This window comes from Silurus meridionalis, chromosome 4 (assembly GCF_014805685.1).
Source record: "Silurus meridionalis isolate SWU-2019-XX chromosome 4, ASM1480568v1, whole genome shotgun sequence".
NCBI lineage: Eukaryota > Metazoa > Chordata > Actinopteri > Siluriformes > Siluridae > Silurus > Silurus meridionalis.
This window is the reverse complement of record NC_060887.1, coordinates 7,624,283-7,642,492: the sequence shown is the minus strand read 5'-3', so window position 1 is coordinate 7,642,492 and position 18,210 is coordinate 7,624,283. Positions and strand designations below refer to the sequence as shown.

At 45.2% G+C, this 18,210-nt stretch overlaps 2 protein-coding genes across 10 annotated transcripts in view; both read left to right on the top strand.

The window, feature by feature from the left end:
* atn1 (atrophin 1) overlaps positions 1 to 12,033 on the top strand; it is a 15,691-nt gene extending 3,658 nt beyond the window's left edge. For 3 of the 7 annotated variants that reach the window (XM_046846560.1, XM_046846561.1, XM_046846562.1), the window contains exons 3-10: positions 596 to 697; positions 1,296 to 1,409; positions 1,510 to 4,013; positions 4,103 to 4,331; positions 4,910 to 6,212; positions 7,044 to 7,172; positions 7,425 to 7,560; positions 7,686 to 9,119. In XM_046846560.1, coding sequence (XP_046702516.1) covers positions 596 to 697; positions 1,296 to 1,409; positions 1,510 to 4,013; positions 4,103 to 4,331; positions 4,910 to 6,212; positions 7,044 to 7,172; positions 7,425 to 7,560; positions 7,686 to 7,719 — 4,551 coding nt within the window. In that variant the 3' untranslated portion in view covers positions 7,720 to 9,119. Of the gene's footprint in view, positions 1 to 595; positions 698 to 1,295; positions 1,410 to 1,509; positions 4,014 to 4,102; positions 4,332 to 4,909; positions 6,213 to 7,043; positions 7,173 to 7,424; positions 7,561 to 7,685; positions 9,120 to 12,006 lie in introns of those variants that run through there. The other 4 variants (XR_006925331.1, XM_046846564.1, XM_046846563.1 and 1 more) reach the window with 4 other exon arrangements.
* Positions 10,048 to 18,210, top strand: grb7 (growth factor receptor bound protein 7). Of its 3 annotated transcripts, XM_046846623.1 has the most exons (16): positions 10,747 to 10,828; positions 11,616 to 11,742; positions 12,322 to 12,468; positions 12,554 to 12,689; positions 14,789 to 14,945; positions 15,028 to 15,149; positions 15,230 to 15,304; positions 15,403 to 15,540; positions 15,646 to 15,756; positions 15,893 to 15,991; positions 16,182 to 16,262; positions 16,346 to 16,465; positions 16,692 to 16,749; positions 16,861 to 16,948; positions 17,127 to 17,220; positions 17,724 to 18,210. In XM_046846623.1, the coding sequence occupies exons 3-16, from the start codon at positions 12,326 to 12,328 to the stop codon at positions 17,868 to 17,870; spliced, it is 1,569 nt and encodes a 522-aa protein (XP_046702579.1). In that variant the 5' UTR covers positions 10,747 to 10,828; positions 11,616 to 11,742; positions 12,322 to 12,325; the 3' UTR covers positions 17,871 to 18,210. The 3 variants fall into 3 exon arrangements, with proteins under 3 accessions (XP_046702580.1, XP_046702578.1, XP_046702579.1); XM_046846624.1 differs by lacking the exons at positions 10,747 to 10,828; positions 11,616 to 11,742 and adding an exon at positions 10,048 to 10,232; XM_046846622.1 differs by lacking the exon at positions 11,616 to 11,742 and having other exon boundaries at positions 10,718 to 10,828.

Below are 18,210 nucleotides of genomic sequence, written 5' to 3'. Positions count from 1 at the left end.
ATCCATGAATGCATACATCCATTCATACATCCATTCATCAATATACCTGCTTGTATGTCCATCCATCCATCCATCCATCCATCCATCCATCCATCCATCCATCCATCCACTCATCCATATACCTGCTTGTACATCTATCCATCATTTGTCTATCCATCCATACATTTATACATACATACATCTATCCCTCCATATACCTGCTTGTCTATCCATCCATCAATCCCACCATCAATCCCACCATCCATCGATCCATCGATCCATCCATCCATCCATCCATCCATCCATCCATCCATCCATTCATCCATCCATCCATCCATCCATCCACCTGCTTGTCTATCCACCCATCCATCCATCCATGCATCCATCCATCCCTTCATTCATTTCTCCATTTACCTCCTGTCTATCCACCCATCCATCTATCTATTCCTCTATCCAATCATTACTCACCTACCAGTTTGTCTGTTTTGGTAGACAGTTCTTGAGGTTGGACAAATTTTACAACCCGGCTATAGTCCATCCTGCTGGAATAACATTTTTTCTCTTTCTCTCTCTCTCTCTCTCTCTCTCTCTCTCTCTCTCTCTCTCTCTCTCTCAGATGCCTGTACGTAGTGGGCGAAGGCGGGGTGGCAGCGAGGAGCGGAGGGGGAGACGTCCACATCCTAGCCCATCTCGAGCAGAACGGAATGAACGACAAACAGTAAAACCCTCTCCCATTTTTCCTTTTTTCTTCCTTTCATCCATTTCAGTCTCACTAATGTTTCTATTCTTTCATTTCCCATTGCATTCTATTTATCTGTCTTTTCAATTTCCAAGTACAACGAAACAAAAACGAAATTCATGTAGTTGCTAAAGTGAGAAATGTTAGTCTGAGAAGTGTTCGGGGGGAAAGGCGGGGGTTCAAGCCCTGGTGTCGCCAAGCTGCCAGTCTTAAGGGCCCTTGAGGAAAGCCCTTAACACTCTGTGCTCTAGGGGCACTGTATCATGCCTGACCCTGCACTCTGCTAGCTGTTATCACATTCATGCTAAACATCTTTTATACATATTAGTCATCACGTTCAGTGAATGCTGTTTCCGCCAACGTGTTGTTTTTAGCCCTTGTGATGCCCCAGCTCTGAATATCATTGTCTCTTGCTTTGTCATCTTCTGTTCAGTTATATTTATTTTCTGTTTGTTTTCTATTCTTGTCCATCCTCATAAATTTTTCATGCACACCATACTCGTATTACATAAAGAAAAAGTGTTTTGGTCGTAAAGAATATTAGTGAAGAGCGTTTGCTGTTATCTGGCATGTTTAGCAGAGGGCTGCAGGAGAAGAGCTCGGTTGCTTTAACAGACGACCCCAAGGACAGGATTCTTCCGAAAGTGATGGAGAGCGGAATATTCCTCCACCGAAAAGACAGAAGGTCCAGGTATATGTTTTGATGACCAAAACTTTTTATTACTCTGTTTGTTTGTTGAAATATGTATAAATTTTTGTATATTTGTTTCGATTTTTTTTTTTACTGCAAGGATTCGAGTGCCCCAGCGTCAACCCATTCAACTGGCACGACCACTTCGGCACCGCATCCGACTTCCTGCAACACCCAGTCACGGGAGAGTGACAACGAAGATGGCCAGTCACAAGGCAGCCGCAGCTCGGCTGGAGGAAGCTTAGCCAATAGCAGCAGTAGTATTAGCAGTGGGCGGGATATCGATCAGGACAATCGATCCTCTTCGCCGAGCCTCTCTGGCTCTCCGTTGGCCAGTTTGGACTCTGAATCAGACTCGCCAGATTCACCAAAGCAAAGTGGGAAGGTAAAAGAAGGAGTGGTGCCTAAACCGGCAGGCACAGGAAGGGGGAATGAAAGTAGTAGTGGAGAATGTCGGGACACTGAGGGTGGGAAAGAGGCCGATTTATCAGTATTGAAATCGCCATCATCGCTTTGTCCTTTGAATGAGAGCAGCAGTGCCAGAAAATCCTACTTTTCAGTTGACCCTAAAATAGCACCCAAGATGGAGTTCTCTGGCGTTGTTGGCGATGAGGTGTTACATGGCTGCAGCCGCAGCAATGTTAACCCCAAAACGGCCTCTCAGTGTGGAGGAAAGATGGTGGTTGGTGGAGCAGAGTATCCCCATGGAAATCCCAATGTTAGCCATGCGTCCTCCTCTGCTCTTCCACCTCCGCCTGCTCTGAAGCCTCTAGAGGCAGGCCAGGTTGCTCCAGTTGATATTAAAATGGAGAAGGTGGAGAAATGTGACAAAGCTCCACCGTCTCTGCTTCCACAGGCCACCTCCTTACCTCAACAGACCCCTTCCCCTCGCCACACTCATCACTACAACCCTGCTACATGGTCAGGCAGTGCTGTTTCGACTTGCCATGGGAACTGGGGATACACACGTTATCCAGGTGTCCACCATGCACCTGTGCAACAGCAACAACTGCCCTCTGTCTACAACCCCCCCTCTTCTACCCGTCACTCATCCCATCCCTCATACTTGCCCCACCCTCATTTACCTCACCCACACAGGGAGTATTTGCCCAAGTACAGCAGTCCAGCTGATCGGGACAGGGCCGCAAGGGACATTGCAATTAAAGATGGAACTGGTGGATCTGGTTCACATAACAGTGCTAATATGGGAAATGATTTTGTGGCTCCTGTTCCTGGACAGAGTCGAGAATTTGGAGCAACAGCCAGAGATGGACCTTCAGGTGGTCGGGAATTCCGACCGGGATTCCGGGAGAGGGAAAGAGACTTCTCTTTGCAAAATCAGAACCAGCAACACGTAGCACAGAGCCGGGACTTTGGACCTGGTGCGGGGAGTGGGGCAGGGGTTGCAGGTGGGTGTCACCCAAGAGACAAGGAGGGAAGATGGGGAGAGTATGCAGGCCAGGCAAGAGAAGTAGGTGGCAACAGCAATCCAAATAATGCCAACCAAGTAAATGTTAGCACTTCAAGCTCCAGTTTACCATCTAGTTCTCCACTAAACAGTTCATCCACCCCAAACAAAGAGTTTCAGACAACAGTGGAGCAGGTGGGGCAAGGGCATCAAGGACATCAAGTTCCTGCTACTGGGTCAGATCCTCCTCCCACTGGACACTTCCTAAGGGAATACCCTCCACTAGAGACCAAGGAGTACCCTCCAGCAGGTGCTCAACCTTCATCTGCTCCTCACCCTGGCCCTTCTAGAGAATACCCAAGTCCCACCAGACTTGCTTCTAATATGGGTCGGGATTTTGCTGGAGGGCCTGCTGTTCCCCACCCACACTACCTGGTCCAGCCAGGCCTAGCTGTCCAATCTAGGGATAGGGAAAGGGAGAGGGAAAGAGAACGAGAGAACAGTGTTCCATCTTCCATTTATCACACTCGTAATCACCCACCATCTCTTTCTCCTTCCTCATCTTCTTCCACACATGGACACCAGCCTCCTGCCTCATATCCCCCAGCTTCCCACAGCCAGCAGCCTCTTCCACCGTCCACACATCCTCCTAGCCAAACCCGTCCAGGGCAGTACCCCTCATCCAATCAAAGCCCACCTACTACTATTTCTCCACTTCCTAGTCCATCAGGCAATCAAATGGGAGCATTTCCCCAATTTTCATCAACTTCTGCACCTTCTGTGTCAGGTGCAGTCACTTCCTGTCTGTCTGGGTGCCGACCGGCCCCTTATCACGGCACTTTAAACAGTCACACCCCTTTTGCTGGTGCTTACCATGGCAATAGTAACCATAGCAGCACTGTAGGTGCCAGCAATCCAAATAGCAACAATAGTGTTAATAGTCAAATGCAGTTGCATTCGCCTACACCCTCGAAAATCCAGCCACATCTCTGCAACCCTGTTGCTCCACCTAGTAATGCACCTGCCGGTGCAGACAGCCAATCCGAATCATCATCGTGTCCTTTGCCGCCACCTGTCATTAAGGAGGAGCCAATAGAAGAGAGGGAGGAACCTGAGAGTCCACCTACTGTGCTCAGAAGCCCCTCGCCTGAGCCAAAGGTTATCGATATTCCAATTCATGCAAGCCAATCTGCTCGGTACGACAGATGTGTATTTGGTCATTTTTAATTTCAGTATTGTAACATTAGAAATGGTGACAATTAATTTAAAGTTGTTGTCTTTTTAGGTTTCACAGGGTTCTAGATCGTGGCAATGGGAATTCCTGTGCTCGCACCGATGTCCTCTTCATTCCATTGGATGGATCAAAACTCTGGAAAAAAAGGAATGAGGCAATTGAACGAGCCAGACGAGAGGTAGAACAGAGGGCTCGTGACCTGAGAGAGAAGGAGAGAGAGCGGGAGAGGGAGAGAGAAAGGGAGCGTGAAAGGGAGAGGGATCTGGAGAGACACCTACAGGTGAGGACCAGGATCAACAGAGGGAACAAAGATTTGATTTAATCAGTAGCACATGTATACCATATGTATTTTCCTGTTCAACCATGCAATTTATGTCCTCCTCTTGAGCTGCAAACCTCATAAAATGTATTTACCAGGCCAGTGTTTTTTTGTATTACTTCTTGCTAGGTATAATATTGTCTATAGTAAATATGGTGGTCAGTCGCAAACACTGTACGTCCATACATTTTCTGAATGTAGTGACATAATAACTAAACTTCAATTTACCAGATATCACTTGCAAACTACCATAATTTAAGCCTGCAGCATTATTTATTTATTAGCTTTTTTCATGTTTAGCTAAAACCGCTTGGAGGAGGTGGTGGATTCTGTTAAAGAAACACTAGGCTTGAGGTGTAAATACTGCTTGCTCAGAATACCAGTCTTTTGCATGGCAATTTAGAGCCACAATTTTGAGCATAGTGGTGGGAGGTCCCTAAAGAACCTGGAAAAAAACTCACACATTAATGGGAAAAAAACCATGCAAAACATAAGAGAGAAGTAATAGAGCTATTTTTGCTCTTTTCTCCATCTCTCAGCAGAAGGACAGCAATCATGGAGCAGTTCAACGTCAAGGCTCCACTCTCTTCTTTTCTCCTTCCTCCTCTCTTCTCCTCGATCCTTCTTCCTCATCCTCCTCTCCCTGTTTAAACCCCTCCCACCACCCTGCCCACCACCCCAGCCACTCAATTCACCCTTCGCATGCCCACGCTCTCCACCCTTCCCTCTCTCATTCCATCCCTCATTCCCTTCTCCTACCTTCTGTTGGAGGTCTTGGCCCATATCTTGGGCCTGACACACCAGCATTGAGGACGCTGAGCGAATATGCCCGTCCCCATGCAATGTCACCTCTTGGCACAGCCAATCGGGCTCCACCCCATTTTCACCCCCACCCCCACCCCCACCCGCATCCGCATACACATCCACACGTCCACCCGTCACTTTTTCTGCCTCAGTTCCAAAATCCTGCCCTCACGCATCCACATCACCTTCCAGCGGATGCGGCCACTGCCGCAGCCATCCTCGGATTTCTTTATGGAACCGGCTTGGAAGGAGGCCATGGCCACCCTGTTGCAGGGCCGGTGGCAGGGCCTGGCCCAGGTGGAATGGCAGGACTAGGGGCTGGCCTTGGAGGGATGGGGTTTCCACACTCTGTGACAGCTCACAGGGAGCGAGTGAAGTCAGGGTTTGACTTTAAAAGTGAATTCGACTCACATACGCATGCTCATTCACACTCCTTACTGCTAGGAAGTGGGCCTGGTGGTGGAGCTCCGAACAATGAGGTTTCGATTTATGGGACTCCTCCACCACCAGCTCCAGCTCCTCAAGCCCTTGCTTCAGTTGCAAGAAACCCGAGCGCTGTCCCTCAGCCTTTGTCAACCCCGCCTACTTCTTCCTTGTTACCACCTTCCCTACCTAGTCATGCCCCACCCACTGTAAACCCTATAGGTCCTGCCCCTCCTCCTCCTGCACCTCCTCCACCTCCTCCTGCACCTACTGCTTCTTCTCTCAATCACCCCTCCTCTCACTCCTCCCACCCCACCCAGCCCCCAGCTCCTGAAGGTTACTCAAACCCGAGTCGGACTCCACCTAGTACCGAGAGAGCACGGAGTGTGGACCGAGAGAGAGAGAAAGAAAGAGAGAGATCACTGCCGAGTGGAGACCGGGAACGAGGAGCCCCAGCTCCTCCGGCTGGGGGTGGAACTTCAGGAGGAGGTGGGACATCAGGAGGAGGTGCATCTGGAGAGTCTCTGGGGCGACTGCAAATGCTAAACGTCACTCCACATCATCACCAGCACTCACACATTCACTCTCACCTGCATCTGCACCAGCAAGAAACAGGTAACCATCCTACGATTGTTTCAATGAACTGAATTTGTTTGAAATTAAAAGGGTTACCCACCATCTTCAAAGTAGAAAAACACTGCTAAATGCTAGTTTTATTTTTTAGGTGATTGATTTTCTTCTGAAAGGTTGAAGGAATGCAAAATTGTTAATAACTGTAGCATCTCGAAATTAAACCGTTCTACAATTTCCCAACACTAGGAAAAGTGCTAGTTTGCCACGAAATCGACCATGAAGGCCTGACTCACGCAGTCTCCTTTGAACATTAGATGTTGAAATACGTCTGCCACTTTTGTCAACCATTTATTATCGTCGATATCTGAGGCTGGTAATTCTAACAAACTTATCTCCTGCAGCAGAGGTAGCTGTTAGTCTTCCTTTCCCTGGAAAATGTCACAAATGAACTCTCGACAGTTCCCGCCTGTGAACTGAAAACCTTTCCAGGTGACTACCTCGTGAATCTGATGGGAGAAGCCGGCACTTAAACAAATATTAGCTCGAAAATATAAACATTTTCTGGGCTGTTTAACACGTTTTTGCATCAAGCGTACGTGTTCTTTTGTAGTTTGAGCGTCCTCTGTATAAATGTACAATGTTGAAAATAATAAAAATAAAGTGTCCAAACTTTTGACTGGTAATATTGTGAAAATATTGTGAAAAAAAAAACAAAACACGCAAATTACATCATTGAAAAAATGTTTTTTAAGGAAAGAAAATGAGATGCTGTTTTACTTTTATTTATTATAATTGTTTTCACACACACACACACACACACACACAAATATATATATATATATATATATATATATATATATATATATTTCACAGCACCCAGCAGTGTGCACCCGCTCATCGATCCGTTAGCGACGGGAGCTCCGTTACCACGGCTACCGTATCCAGGATCCATCATCACACACCCGCTCACAGAGAGCGACGTACTGCGACAGCAACTTTTCGGTACCGCACAGCGCTCACACACACACACACACACACACACACACACACACACACACCTTTGGTAACACACACATTGCCTTTGATATTAGAAGGCAGACTTAGAAATGTCCCACAGTAGTGTGCATGTGTGTGTGTGTGTGCGTGTGTGTGACGTTAAACGTGTGTGTTTTCACTTATTAGTGAGCTGTTAAAAAAGCTGACCCATTGCATGTGTGTGTGTGTGTGTGTGTGTGTGTGTGTGTGTGTGTGTAGGTGCTCCGTTCCGTGATTTACCCCCCCACTCCTCCGTGCATCATCAGAACACAGAGCTTCAGATCCAGAGACTCGCCCTGGAGCAGCAGTGGATCCATCACCACCATCACTCTCTCACACAGGAAGAGTATTACAGGTACACACACACACACACACACACACACACACACACACACACACACACACACACAAACTGATAGATCCAGGTATAGATCCCCAGACATCATTCTTGTTTCCCTGTGTGTTCGATCTCCTTTGCAGCCACCTGAAGAAGGAAAGCGACAAGACGCTGTAAGCGCGGAACCGAGCGCCGGAGAACGACGGGAAAGTGCAAATAAACGAATGAAGGAAGCGACGACACGAGCGGCGGCACACGACGCCGACGCCGTGACGCGACGACCGTCCGGTGTCCTGAGCGCGCACTACTGACAAGGGCGCTAAAGTCATTCATAAGCTCATTTCCAAGACGGTGCGTTCTGATTGGCTGAGAACAAAACAAACGTTTCTGGACCCCTAAACAAGGAACCACATATGGGTTGAAAAAACAGGTGTCCGAATACGTCATCGTAGCTGATATTTTTTATAAATTGGTGGATTCCAAGATCAACAATATCAAAATACTATTGGGTATATACGATCCGTCATTGTTTCGAACGCGTAGGAAACACGACAGACGGAATTTAGCAGCACTAATATCCGATTTATTAACAACACTTCGCACTTTGTGTCCGATTAACCGGGAAAAACACATTCCTGTTTCCTGCGACTTTTTAAACATCACCACCGGAGAACTTTTTATACGAAATCTTTCCATTTACTGGTTCGTTAAGACGTCCTTGACTAGCATGCTAGCTCCCCTAATTTTTTTCCCCATCCATTATCGACTCAAATTGCGAGAATTTCATTTCTATTCCGAACCAAATTCCTTGAATCACCACAAAAAAATATTTTCTGTGTCTCACTAGGGGGCACTGTTTATTTCTTTTTTCACCAAGCAAGCAGCACGGTCCTTACAAAATCAGTAGTGCGCACTCTGAGGACTTTAATAAAGACACGTGTGTGTGTGTGTGTGTGTGTGTGTGTGTGTGTGTGTGTAATAAACACTCATGTTAGTGCGCTCCGATGTCCGAGAGCCAGCGACTGACACAGACTTTCTCAAATTTTATTATTATTTTTTTTTCGTCTTTGCATGTAGCTATAAGGTAAAAAAAAAAAAAAAAAAACAACTAACAAAAAGCCCTGATATTTCGCATTTTTTTGGGGGTGATATTTAAAAAAAAAAAAAAAAGAGGAAAAAGAAAGTATGTTTTTTTCCTTTTCTAGAGCCTCGCTCTGAGGGGTATGGAACGAAGGGAGCGAGTGTGTACTCGAGTGTGCATGTGTACATACACTCCGCTCTCATCTCACACCCTTTCTTTATAGTATTGTTCTTAATTATTATTATTATTAATTATTATTATTATGATTAATATCAATGTTGTCAATGTTTGTTAATACGTGTAATATTATATAAACATATTATTTTGTGTTTGACATATTTTTTTACTTTTTCATGGTAACCTTTGATTTTTTCGATTTTGATTTCGGGAATTTTACTCGTGGGATTCCAATGAATTAAAAAAATAATAATGAAAAAAGTTGCAAGATTCCAATAGACAAGAGGAAATCTGGAAATAAAACTTTTTTTTTTCCTAACACTGTGTTTCATTTGATTTTGTCTGATTCGTTTTTTCTATTCGAAAATGTGACGTAATAATTGAACACCATCGATTCCATTATAAATGGCTGAATTTTTTATATTATTTTTATACATTTTTAATGAGATAGCTTTCTTAGCTCAAGAACAAGAAACAATTGTAAGAACACTTTACACACATTACGTATTACTATAAAATCGGATATGATAATTAATGATTTACTATCTGATAAACAAATGTCAGGATTTTATTAAAAAACAAAAGTCAAAAGTGCTGAATTTTATTGTATATTTTAAATATGTATAGTGAAATATGGGTAGTTACCAACTGTGACCACTAGGGGCAGAAAAAAGCTCTTTAAAAGTATATGAATATTTTATGCATAAATTATTTATCATAAACGATCTATCATATCATCTGCCCCTAGTGGTCACAGCTGGTCACTACCCATATTTTGCCATATACTGTATATTTAAAATATAAAATAAAATTCAACACCTTTGACTTTTGTTTCTTAATAAAATCCTGATTTATGATAAATGTATAATAAATATATCTAAAACTATTAGGCAATATGTATGTATTAAAAAATATTAAATTTTACTAACAATTAAAATAAACAAAGAACATATTTGACACCGTAATATTAATAATAATAATAATAATAAAGAGAAACGTGACGCACCATGTGATGCGTTACTACCAAGCTTTTCCACCTGCGAGTGTTGCCATGACGACGCCTCTCCTACATTGCCACCTGCAGACCGCAGCCCCGCCCACATTTACCCACCTTTTTTTTTCTTTTTTTTTTTTTTTTTTTTTTTACGGACAGGCCCCGCCTCCTCCTTCTCGAGTGCGTGCGTGCGTACGCGCGCCGTGGCTCCGTCTCCATCCGCGATCTGCTTAGTGGCACTTTGAGGTGACGAGCGCGCGGACAGGTATGTGTGAGTGGGCGGGGCTTCCGCGTCACCTTGTTCACCTTGCAGCGCGGAAGTTGTGCGGTTTTGGATGCGGCCCAAGTGAGACCGGCGCGAGAGAGGCGAGCACGAGAGCGCGCTCGCGTGAAAACAAGTCGCAGTGGCAGACAGGTAGGACTGCGAAGCGGAGACAGGTGAGGAACTATTTGTTATTTTGAGGTATTTTTTTTTGGGAAAATACTAGGGTTTTTTTTGGTTGAACGCATTAATTGTTTGGTTATAAATTTAAACTTGAGGTAAAAACGCGTTTGTTTCGTTTCGTTGTCTTTAACTGCGTAGTTTTTCTGAAGTACAGGTGAAGCTCCAGGTGACAGGTAGAGAACCTTAATGCTCAAACCTAAAATAGTTCTTAATTAGTAGTAAATTAATTAATACACACACACACACACACACACACACACACACACACACACACATAGTTACACGTTATATAATTTTACCTGTAGGCTAATTATCGAAATGATGTATTTATCAATTATCATTCATATTGTTAGTTTTTTTTTTACTTCTCAAAAGAATATTATTTATAATATATCTATATCTATATAAGCGTTTCTGTTTCTTTCCTTGTCGACCAAATAAAAAAATAAAATAAAATATCGGGAAATGTTGAGAAGCGCTCAAGTTCAGATGCCTTTCTCGCCTCCGCGCATGCGCGCAACGCAGTGCTCGTCAGTCAGAGAGCCGCAGAAATGAAGCCCCCCATCTCTTTCCGGTTGTGTTAGTCGTGGTACGAATCACATAAATATTTTTGATGGTAAACCCACAATATGTAGAGCACGACGACAAAATGTTCTTGTGAACGTTTGAATGTAATTATGGCGTTTTATTGCTGTGTTTCCACACGGACTGTTTTAAATGCCGGATGTGTGCGTCGTGGTGGGACTTGGCGCATCAGTAAAATGTTTGGGGATTCGAAAAAGTGGCGTTTATTATGTTTTTTTGATATCGGAGTTTTCATTGCTTCTCTTTTATTAATATTTGTAATAAAAACGGGCGCTAAGCAAGCCTTTTTTTTTTATTGGTCGCACAGGGCACCAGTGATGCACTCGGGGTCGCTCGGGTTTCATTCGCCACCGTCTGTGATTTTCCTCGAGCGATTCGTATCTTATATGACCAACGTAACAATTCTGGGTGTTCGGGAGAGGGGGTTTCCGGTGTTCCTGGTGTTCCTTCGACTTCCCTCGGGATGCTCGTTACATTTCCATGCATTTGTTTGGCACGCAAAGCCAACATTGTTTGGCAACGACGTCACACAGATCCAGAAGAGAAAAAAAAGAGCTTTGTTGAATAGAAAGACCTCCAAACGATGAATGATTGTATTGTAAAAGACTACGGTCTGCGTGTATTCGCTACGTAATAGTGAACGTGCACCGTACACAGCTGTTCGAAACGATCATATCGTGTTACCGCGTGCGTACGAACGCCTTCGCCAATAATCGCACGTTTTAAATCATTCATGAACGACGCGTCACAGGGGGATTTGTTTATTTATTTCTTTTGATATCCGTTTATAGTCACAGGTAACGTTTTGGAAAGTTCAGGAAAACGACGAAAAAAAACAATCGCTCACACTATAACAGCTGGCGCACCAGCACGGTGATCCCTGACCAATCAGGACGGGCGGAAACACGGCTATTAAAGGTACGCTATTGTTGTAGCAGGCATCGTCAGTTGCTCGTCCTAGCGGGCGTGTCGGTATCGCCGGCGTACTACGAGCATTACATCATCATCCTGTTTTGCTTTGCAAACCTTTTTTGCAACATATCTGTCGCAAACAACCTTCACAGACACACATTGGCACAAAAACAATTCCGGTGTCACACACACACACACACACCCTGTAGCACTCATTAGAATCGAGTTGTGACTCCTGACTCTGTCACTGTGCCAGAACGTCTGGCCGAGGTGTGTGTGTGTGTGTGTGTGTGTGTGTGTTTGTTTCGCCTCTGGATTGAAAAACAGATCCGCAAGTGTACGTAGGTGTGACTTTGTTTTTCTTTCTTTCTTTTCTTCACCTGAGCTCCACTTGTTCCTGTAGGTGAAAGAACTATGTTTAGAAGCTCTGACTTTGGCTGAACTTTGCACCCATGTTCAACAAGTTCTGAAATATTAATAAATAATATCATGTGTAGAATAATAATAGACATATTTCAGGTCTAGATTTTCATTGTGTATTTATCTGAAGTATGGGCCAATGTGTGTGTTTGTGTGTGTGTGTAGAGTGATGCAGGTGGATCGCGGTTGGACAGAGGTTTTTAATGACCCGCCCCGTGAGGACATGCACGGAGAGGAGACGTCAAATCAGGTGAAGAGTTCCGGTCCCTCTGCACCCCGATCCCAACCGCTGACCATCAGGAACAGCTACAGGTTCAAATAACACACACACACACACACACACACACACACACAACCACCAGCCAGGGTCTCACAAATACACACTTTATTTCCACAGCTCCAAAGGAGATTTCAGACCTTCGTCGATGCCGTCCATTCCCAATCCATTCCCTGAACTGTGCAGCCCCTCACACTCTCCGGTTCGGGTCGGCTCGCTGGTGGGAAGCGCCACGGCCACTGATGAAGACACGCACGTACGTGAAACACGCTCTGCTTTTTGTTTGTTTGTTTGTTTGTTTGTTTTTTATCCCATTGTTATGTGTACGAGTGTGTGTTCAGGTGGTTCATTATTTTTTACAGCCACTCTGATTTGCAAAAAGTCCGGTAATGACTTGGGGATTATTCAGTTGACTTTGGACTTAATGGAGTTAATGATTGAATATTATGGCATTAATGCAAAGGGATAGAGGAGGCATATAGAAACTGGTGGTATATGTATATGACACCACTTGTATGATTATATCACTCAATAAATATCATTATCAGGGTTTCTTCAGAGTCTTAAAAAAAATATCTTCACATTTTTAAGGCCTTGAAAAGTCTTAAATTGGCTGTTTTGGGTCTTACATAAGTTTAAACTTCATGTCTTCATGTTCCCATGTCCACATAACGTTACCTCTGACACTAATCGAAATGCTCCTGCAGCACTTTAGAATGATAAAAAATTGTTGTACCACAGCCGAAAAAAACCAGATTAGATTTTTCAGCTTTGGTGAAGTTTTAAATCTGACCTGGTGAAACCTGCAGAATCCCCTAATGAATCCGATATAGCGCTCTCTCCGTGCAGCACTCAGTCTCGAGCCTTCAGAGGCCGCTTTCGTAATGACGGCGGACCGGAAAAACTATCGGTACGGGTTTAAACCGTCTTAAGCAACCCAGAATGCCTTTTATATTTCGATTCTCAGTAGCCACCTTATGCGTTGACGGCAGCTATCGCACACGCTTGGCATTCTCCGTCAGCCTCTTGAGAATGGTTTTCCTGTAATTAATTTCTCTCTCTCTCGCCAGCGTACATCATGTCGTTAGTCTCGGCTGACGATTACATAAGCGCCCCGCTTCTTGACCTTTTCCTATTGTCCCCACGCTCGGAGGAACACACGCAGTCCTCCGAGAAATTCGTTAATCGCCAGTCGGTGTTGCATGTCAATACTCCGCAAAGGAGGCGGGGCCAACGAAGCCTTCAGGCAACATGCAAACAGAACACACAATGTTCACAATGCAGGCCAGAAAATACTGTAAAGAGGGGGCGGGGGCGTAGCGATCTCGTTCAGCCACAAGGGTGTCGGTAAACTCGGGTACTGATTTTGGTGAGGAGGAGAGGAGTTCAACAGGGTTTAGAGCTTTATGGTAGGGGATCTTCCACATCTTCCAAGCCCACGCAAAGCAGATCTCCACGGGTTCTCGCCGGAACAGGTTCGGTCCGGGTCTCTCGAGTCTGCCTCGAGTCGGGTGTCCCAATAGTTTTGATCAAAACGTGTACGTTACGAGGAAAGTTGGCTAGCTAACGCTTGTGTTTAGCGCGCACACACACACACACACACACACACGCACTAGAAACACAACAATATAAACAAGCTCGCCTTGTGTTATTTTAGATGTTGTCGATAAAAGATTTGAACGCCAGCCAGGATGGATCACGATTTTTTTTTTTTCTTGAACATCCGGAAGATTCCAGACGTCTTTCATACTTTTTTTTTTTAAACAGTAGCACAGATGACAAGAAACTAACCTGTGTGTGTTTGTGTGTGTAGTCGGCATGCAAATCAGTGTTTTGTCCCCATGTGTCTCCTGTGAACCTGCTGCCTGAGTGTGTGTGGTACAGGTTCGTCAGGTTTGTGGTTGAGTTCTTATTTATTTAATCCCCCCCCCCCCCCCTTCAGGTTTGACAAACCAGCACACGCTACTTTTCAATTAACACAAAAAAACATTAAAAAACAATACAATCCGTACAATGTTAAACGAATAGGATCTTTTTATAGGTTTTTAATATGCGGCAATTTTGTACAGAAATATTCTTCGCTGCACGAGTGCCATGATGAATATTTTCGTTACCGCACACACACACATTTACAGTTTCGTCGTCTTTCTTTCTGCCGTTGTTATAATAGAAAAGCAAATCTGTCCTTAATTCCTTCCGTTCTCCTTTTGTGTCTTTTGTAATCTTAATGAATCTTCTTGCACAACTGCTCATCAGGAAGTAAGGTGTTTTTTTTTCTTTCTTTCTTCATGAGTCACAGTTCCAGAGTTGATTCATGTTCTTAAAACAATGACGTGTGTGTGTGTGTGTGTGTAGGTGGTAAGGGTGTTCGGCGAAGACACACACAGCCGGTCTGTGGTGGTGTCGTCGATGGCGACGGCGCGAGACGTCTGCCACATCCTGGTGGAGTCCACGCACTGTACGGACGAGGAGAACTGGGCTCTCCTCGAGCAGCACCCTTCACTGTTGCTCGGTAAGACACGACCCAAACACACCCGCCGAACGCGTTAATCTTTCGCGACGTCTAACCCGCGCCGTCCTCCCTCTTCGGACAGAACGCTGCCTCGAGGACCACGAGGTGGTGTCTCAGGTGCAGTCCTCTTGGCCGCAGGACGGCGACACCAAGCTGCTGTTCCGCAAAAACTACGCCAAGTACGAGTTCTTCAAGAAGCCAGCGGTAGGAATTTCCCTAATAACAACTTTTACATGATATATTTGTATATATCTTTTTTCAAATCCAATGTCTTATGTCTTTAGCAATATTTCCCCGAGAACATGATTTCGGACTGCACGGACGTCAAGACAGGGATGACCCCGTCGCAGCTCGTGCAGGTATTCAGGAAAGAACGAGAGAGTCACTTCCAGACCCTGTTCCAGTTCTAACCATGGTTTTTGTTGTTGTTGTTGTTGTTTTTGGGTTTGGTTTGTAGAGCATGCTGAAGTGCGGCTCGTGTCCAGAGATCCAGGGCTACCTTCACGTACGCGAAGCAGGGAAGAAGTCGTGGAAGAAACTGTACTTCGTTTTGAGACGATCCGGACTCTATTGCTCCACAAAGGGCTCCTCTAAGGTCTGAACATACTGTCTAAAGCGACCAGGCGTGTTGTGATAACATTCTGAGCGGTGAAGTGAATTCCAGCCAATCGCAACCATCGAATAATGTGTGTGTGTGTAGGAGCCTCGACACCTGCAGTGCGTAGCCGATCTCGCGGACGTCAGCGTGTATACAGTTGGCAACAGTCGTAAACTCTACAACTCGCCCAAAGGCCACACGTTTTGCATGAAGGTAAGCGACCCCGACCCCTCTCCCACCCACCTGACTAAATCCTCAATTCTGATTGGTCAAAATGCGCTCGCTGTTATAAGTATATTTTTTTATTATTATTGTTTTATTTCTGTGTGTGTTCTTGTTCTGCTTTCAGACTAGCAGGGGCAAATTCCATTCGCAGGAGCTTAAACTGTTGTGCGCAGACAGTGAGCAGAGTAAAACCTGCTGGGTTACGGCATTCAGACTGTTCAAGGTGTGTATGCACGCACACACACATGCACACTTGGATGCAAGAAAACACATTTTGCTAACTTATAAATATAGAACTGTACTTCAGCACCCCCTAGTGGTTTCTAAGCAAATAAAGCACACATGATAGCTTGTGAAGAATTATTCGTGTGTGTGTGTGTGTGTGTGTGTGTGTGTGTGTGTGTGGGTTGCAGAATGGGAAGCAGCTTCAGTGTAATTACCTTTTGGCACAGGCGAATCCGAACCTACAGATCCCCCCACGCAATAACACCAAGGTATACACACACACACGTACTAGATGTTCTCTAGACTTTACTTATGCCTCATGTCCACTTCTTTTATCTTGTCCTTTTCTCAGCGAGCAGACGGAGAGGAGTCGATGGTAGCCATGGATTTTTCAGGGAAGAGCGGCGGCCGCGTGATCCTCAACCCGCGAGAGGCAGAGAGCGCCGAGCAGGAGGAGGGATATAACTGGAGGGTGTGTGTGTGTGTCTATTGAATGTTTGCTGACTAACTATAAGCAGGCGGTAGCTAATTCGACTATGGATCGGAAGGTCCTGTGCTCAAATCCCAGCACCACCAAGCTTGGCCCCTGAGAAAGGCCCTTAATTCTGGATAAGGGCATCTGCCGTAAAAATGTAGATCCGTACAAAGTCTCACTTCGTGCCTCTGCACCTTTTGATGATTGTGTGTTTGTGTTTCAGAAGAGAGAGGCGCTACGCTACAGCCTACCAAACAGCAGTCATGGATCACGCCCCCCAGGTGAGGTTATGGGCCGTACGGACCTGGAAGCGTGCATTACTATGGTTACGGTTGTTTATAAGAGAGGCTTTTTAGGACACTGACTGCAGATGTCTATATTAATCATTGTAGCCGTGCATCAGACTCAGCCCTGGTTCCATGGCGGCGTTTCCCGGTCTGAAGCCCAGCAGCTGCTGGAGGAACAGGGGCAGGTAGATGGGTAAGGGCTTTGACCTTTGACTCACTCGATCACGTTTCGGATTGAACGGCAAAAATTTGCACAACGCCACTGCAGTACACTGTGTTTTAATATCCATGAGCATGATCCAAATGCTGAGCAAATCTAACGGTCTCTCTCTTTCTGTCTCTCTGTCTGTCTCTGTCTCTGTCCCCCACAGGCTGTTTTTGATTCGGGACAGTCAGCTGCATGCTCAGTGTTTTGTCTTGTCTCTGTGTCATCAGCGGAAGATCAAACACTACCTACTTATTCCCGTGAGTCCTGTGTGTGTGTGTGTGTGTGTGTGTGTGTGTGTGTGTGTGTGTGTGTGTGTGTGTGTGTGTGTGTGTGTGTGTGTGTGAGAGAGATTTTACTATTGCATAACGAACTCTCAGGAATCTGTCTAATAAAGAAAAGTATTTGTAGATGGTTTGTTTATTTATTTATTAGTTTTTTACTTCATCTTCCTCCCAATATGGTCATTTGTTAACTCCCGCCCACTCGCTTTCCTGCTCACACTCTCCGCCCCTTCCCACGCACATAACGGCACACAGGCCCGTGATTGGCTAGAATCCCTGTGATTGACAGCAGAGTGAGAAATGCATGAAAAGTTCCTGGAAAGCATTGTATGTTGATGGAGTGGCCAAGTGCCATGTTGGCAAAGGTTTTGTGTCTCCCAGTTTAAGTGACAGGAACATTTCAGTTTGGGGCGGAAGTCGGGTGTGGTCTCCTACGCTTCATGCACTCACTCTTTTTCTGTCTCTCTGTGTCCATCCAGTGCGAGGACGGCGGGAGGCAGTACTACACGATGGACGACGGTGAAACCCTGTTCATCGACCTCTTACAGCTGGTGGAGTTCCACCAGATCAACCGCGGCATCCTCCCCGTGTGCCTCAAACACCCGTGCATACGCGTCGCTCTCTGAGCCCTAAACCCTGCGCCCCCACACTCACCGTACCCACTGTGTCTACACCATTCCAAACCGCACAAAACGTCTACATGAACCGGCACAGAGCCACCACGCAAATCGTCCCCGTTCACGTCTTCAGAAACTTTTGTGCATCTGTAATTGATGAAGAATTTTGCACGTTTTATGTTGTTGTTGTTGTTGTTGTTGTTGTTGTTTCGGTTTGTTTTTGCAGGATATTATTTATGACTTCACGCGACATGTCGATGTTCACTTGTACCACCCCCTTGTTCTACAGGCGGCTATTTAATACACTTTATTTCTCTCATGGCGTGGAATAAACTCTTCTGTATACTCA

What these genes read in the sequence shown, in the direction of transcription:
- grb7 (XM_046846624.1), top strand. Translation starts at nt 12,326, where the DNA reads ATGCAGGTGGATCGCGGTTGGACAGAGGTTTTTAATGACCCGCCCCGT. An exon ending in CCCCGTCGCAGCTCGTGCAG is followed by an intron (nt 15,305 to 15,402) that starts GTATTCAGGAAA and finishes TTTGGTTTGTAG; the next exon opens with AGCATGCTGAAGTGCGGCTC. An exon ending in AACACTACCTACTTATTCCC is followed by an intron (nt 17,221 to 17,723) that starts GTGAGTCCTGTG and finishes GTGTCCATCCAG; the next exon opens with TGCGAGGACGGCGGGAGGCA.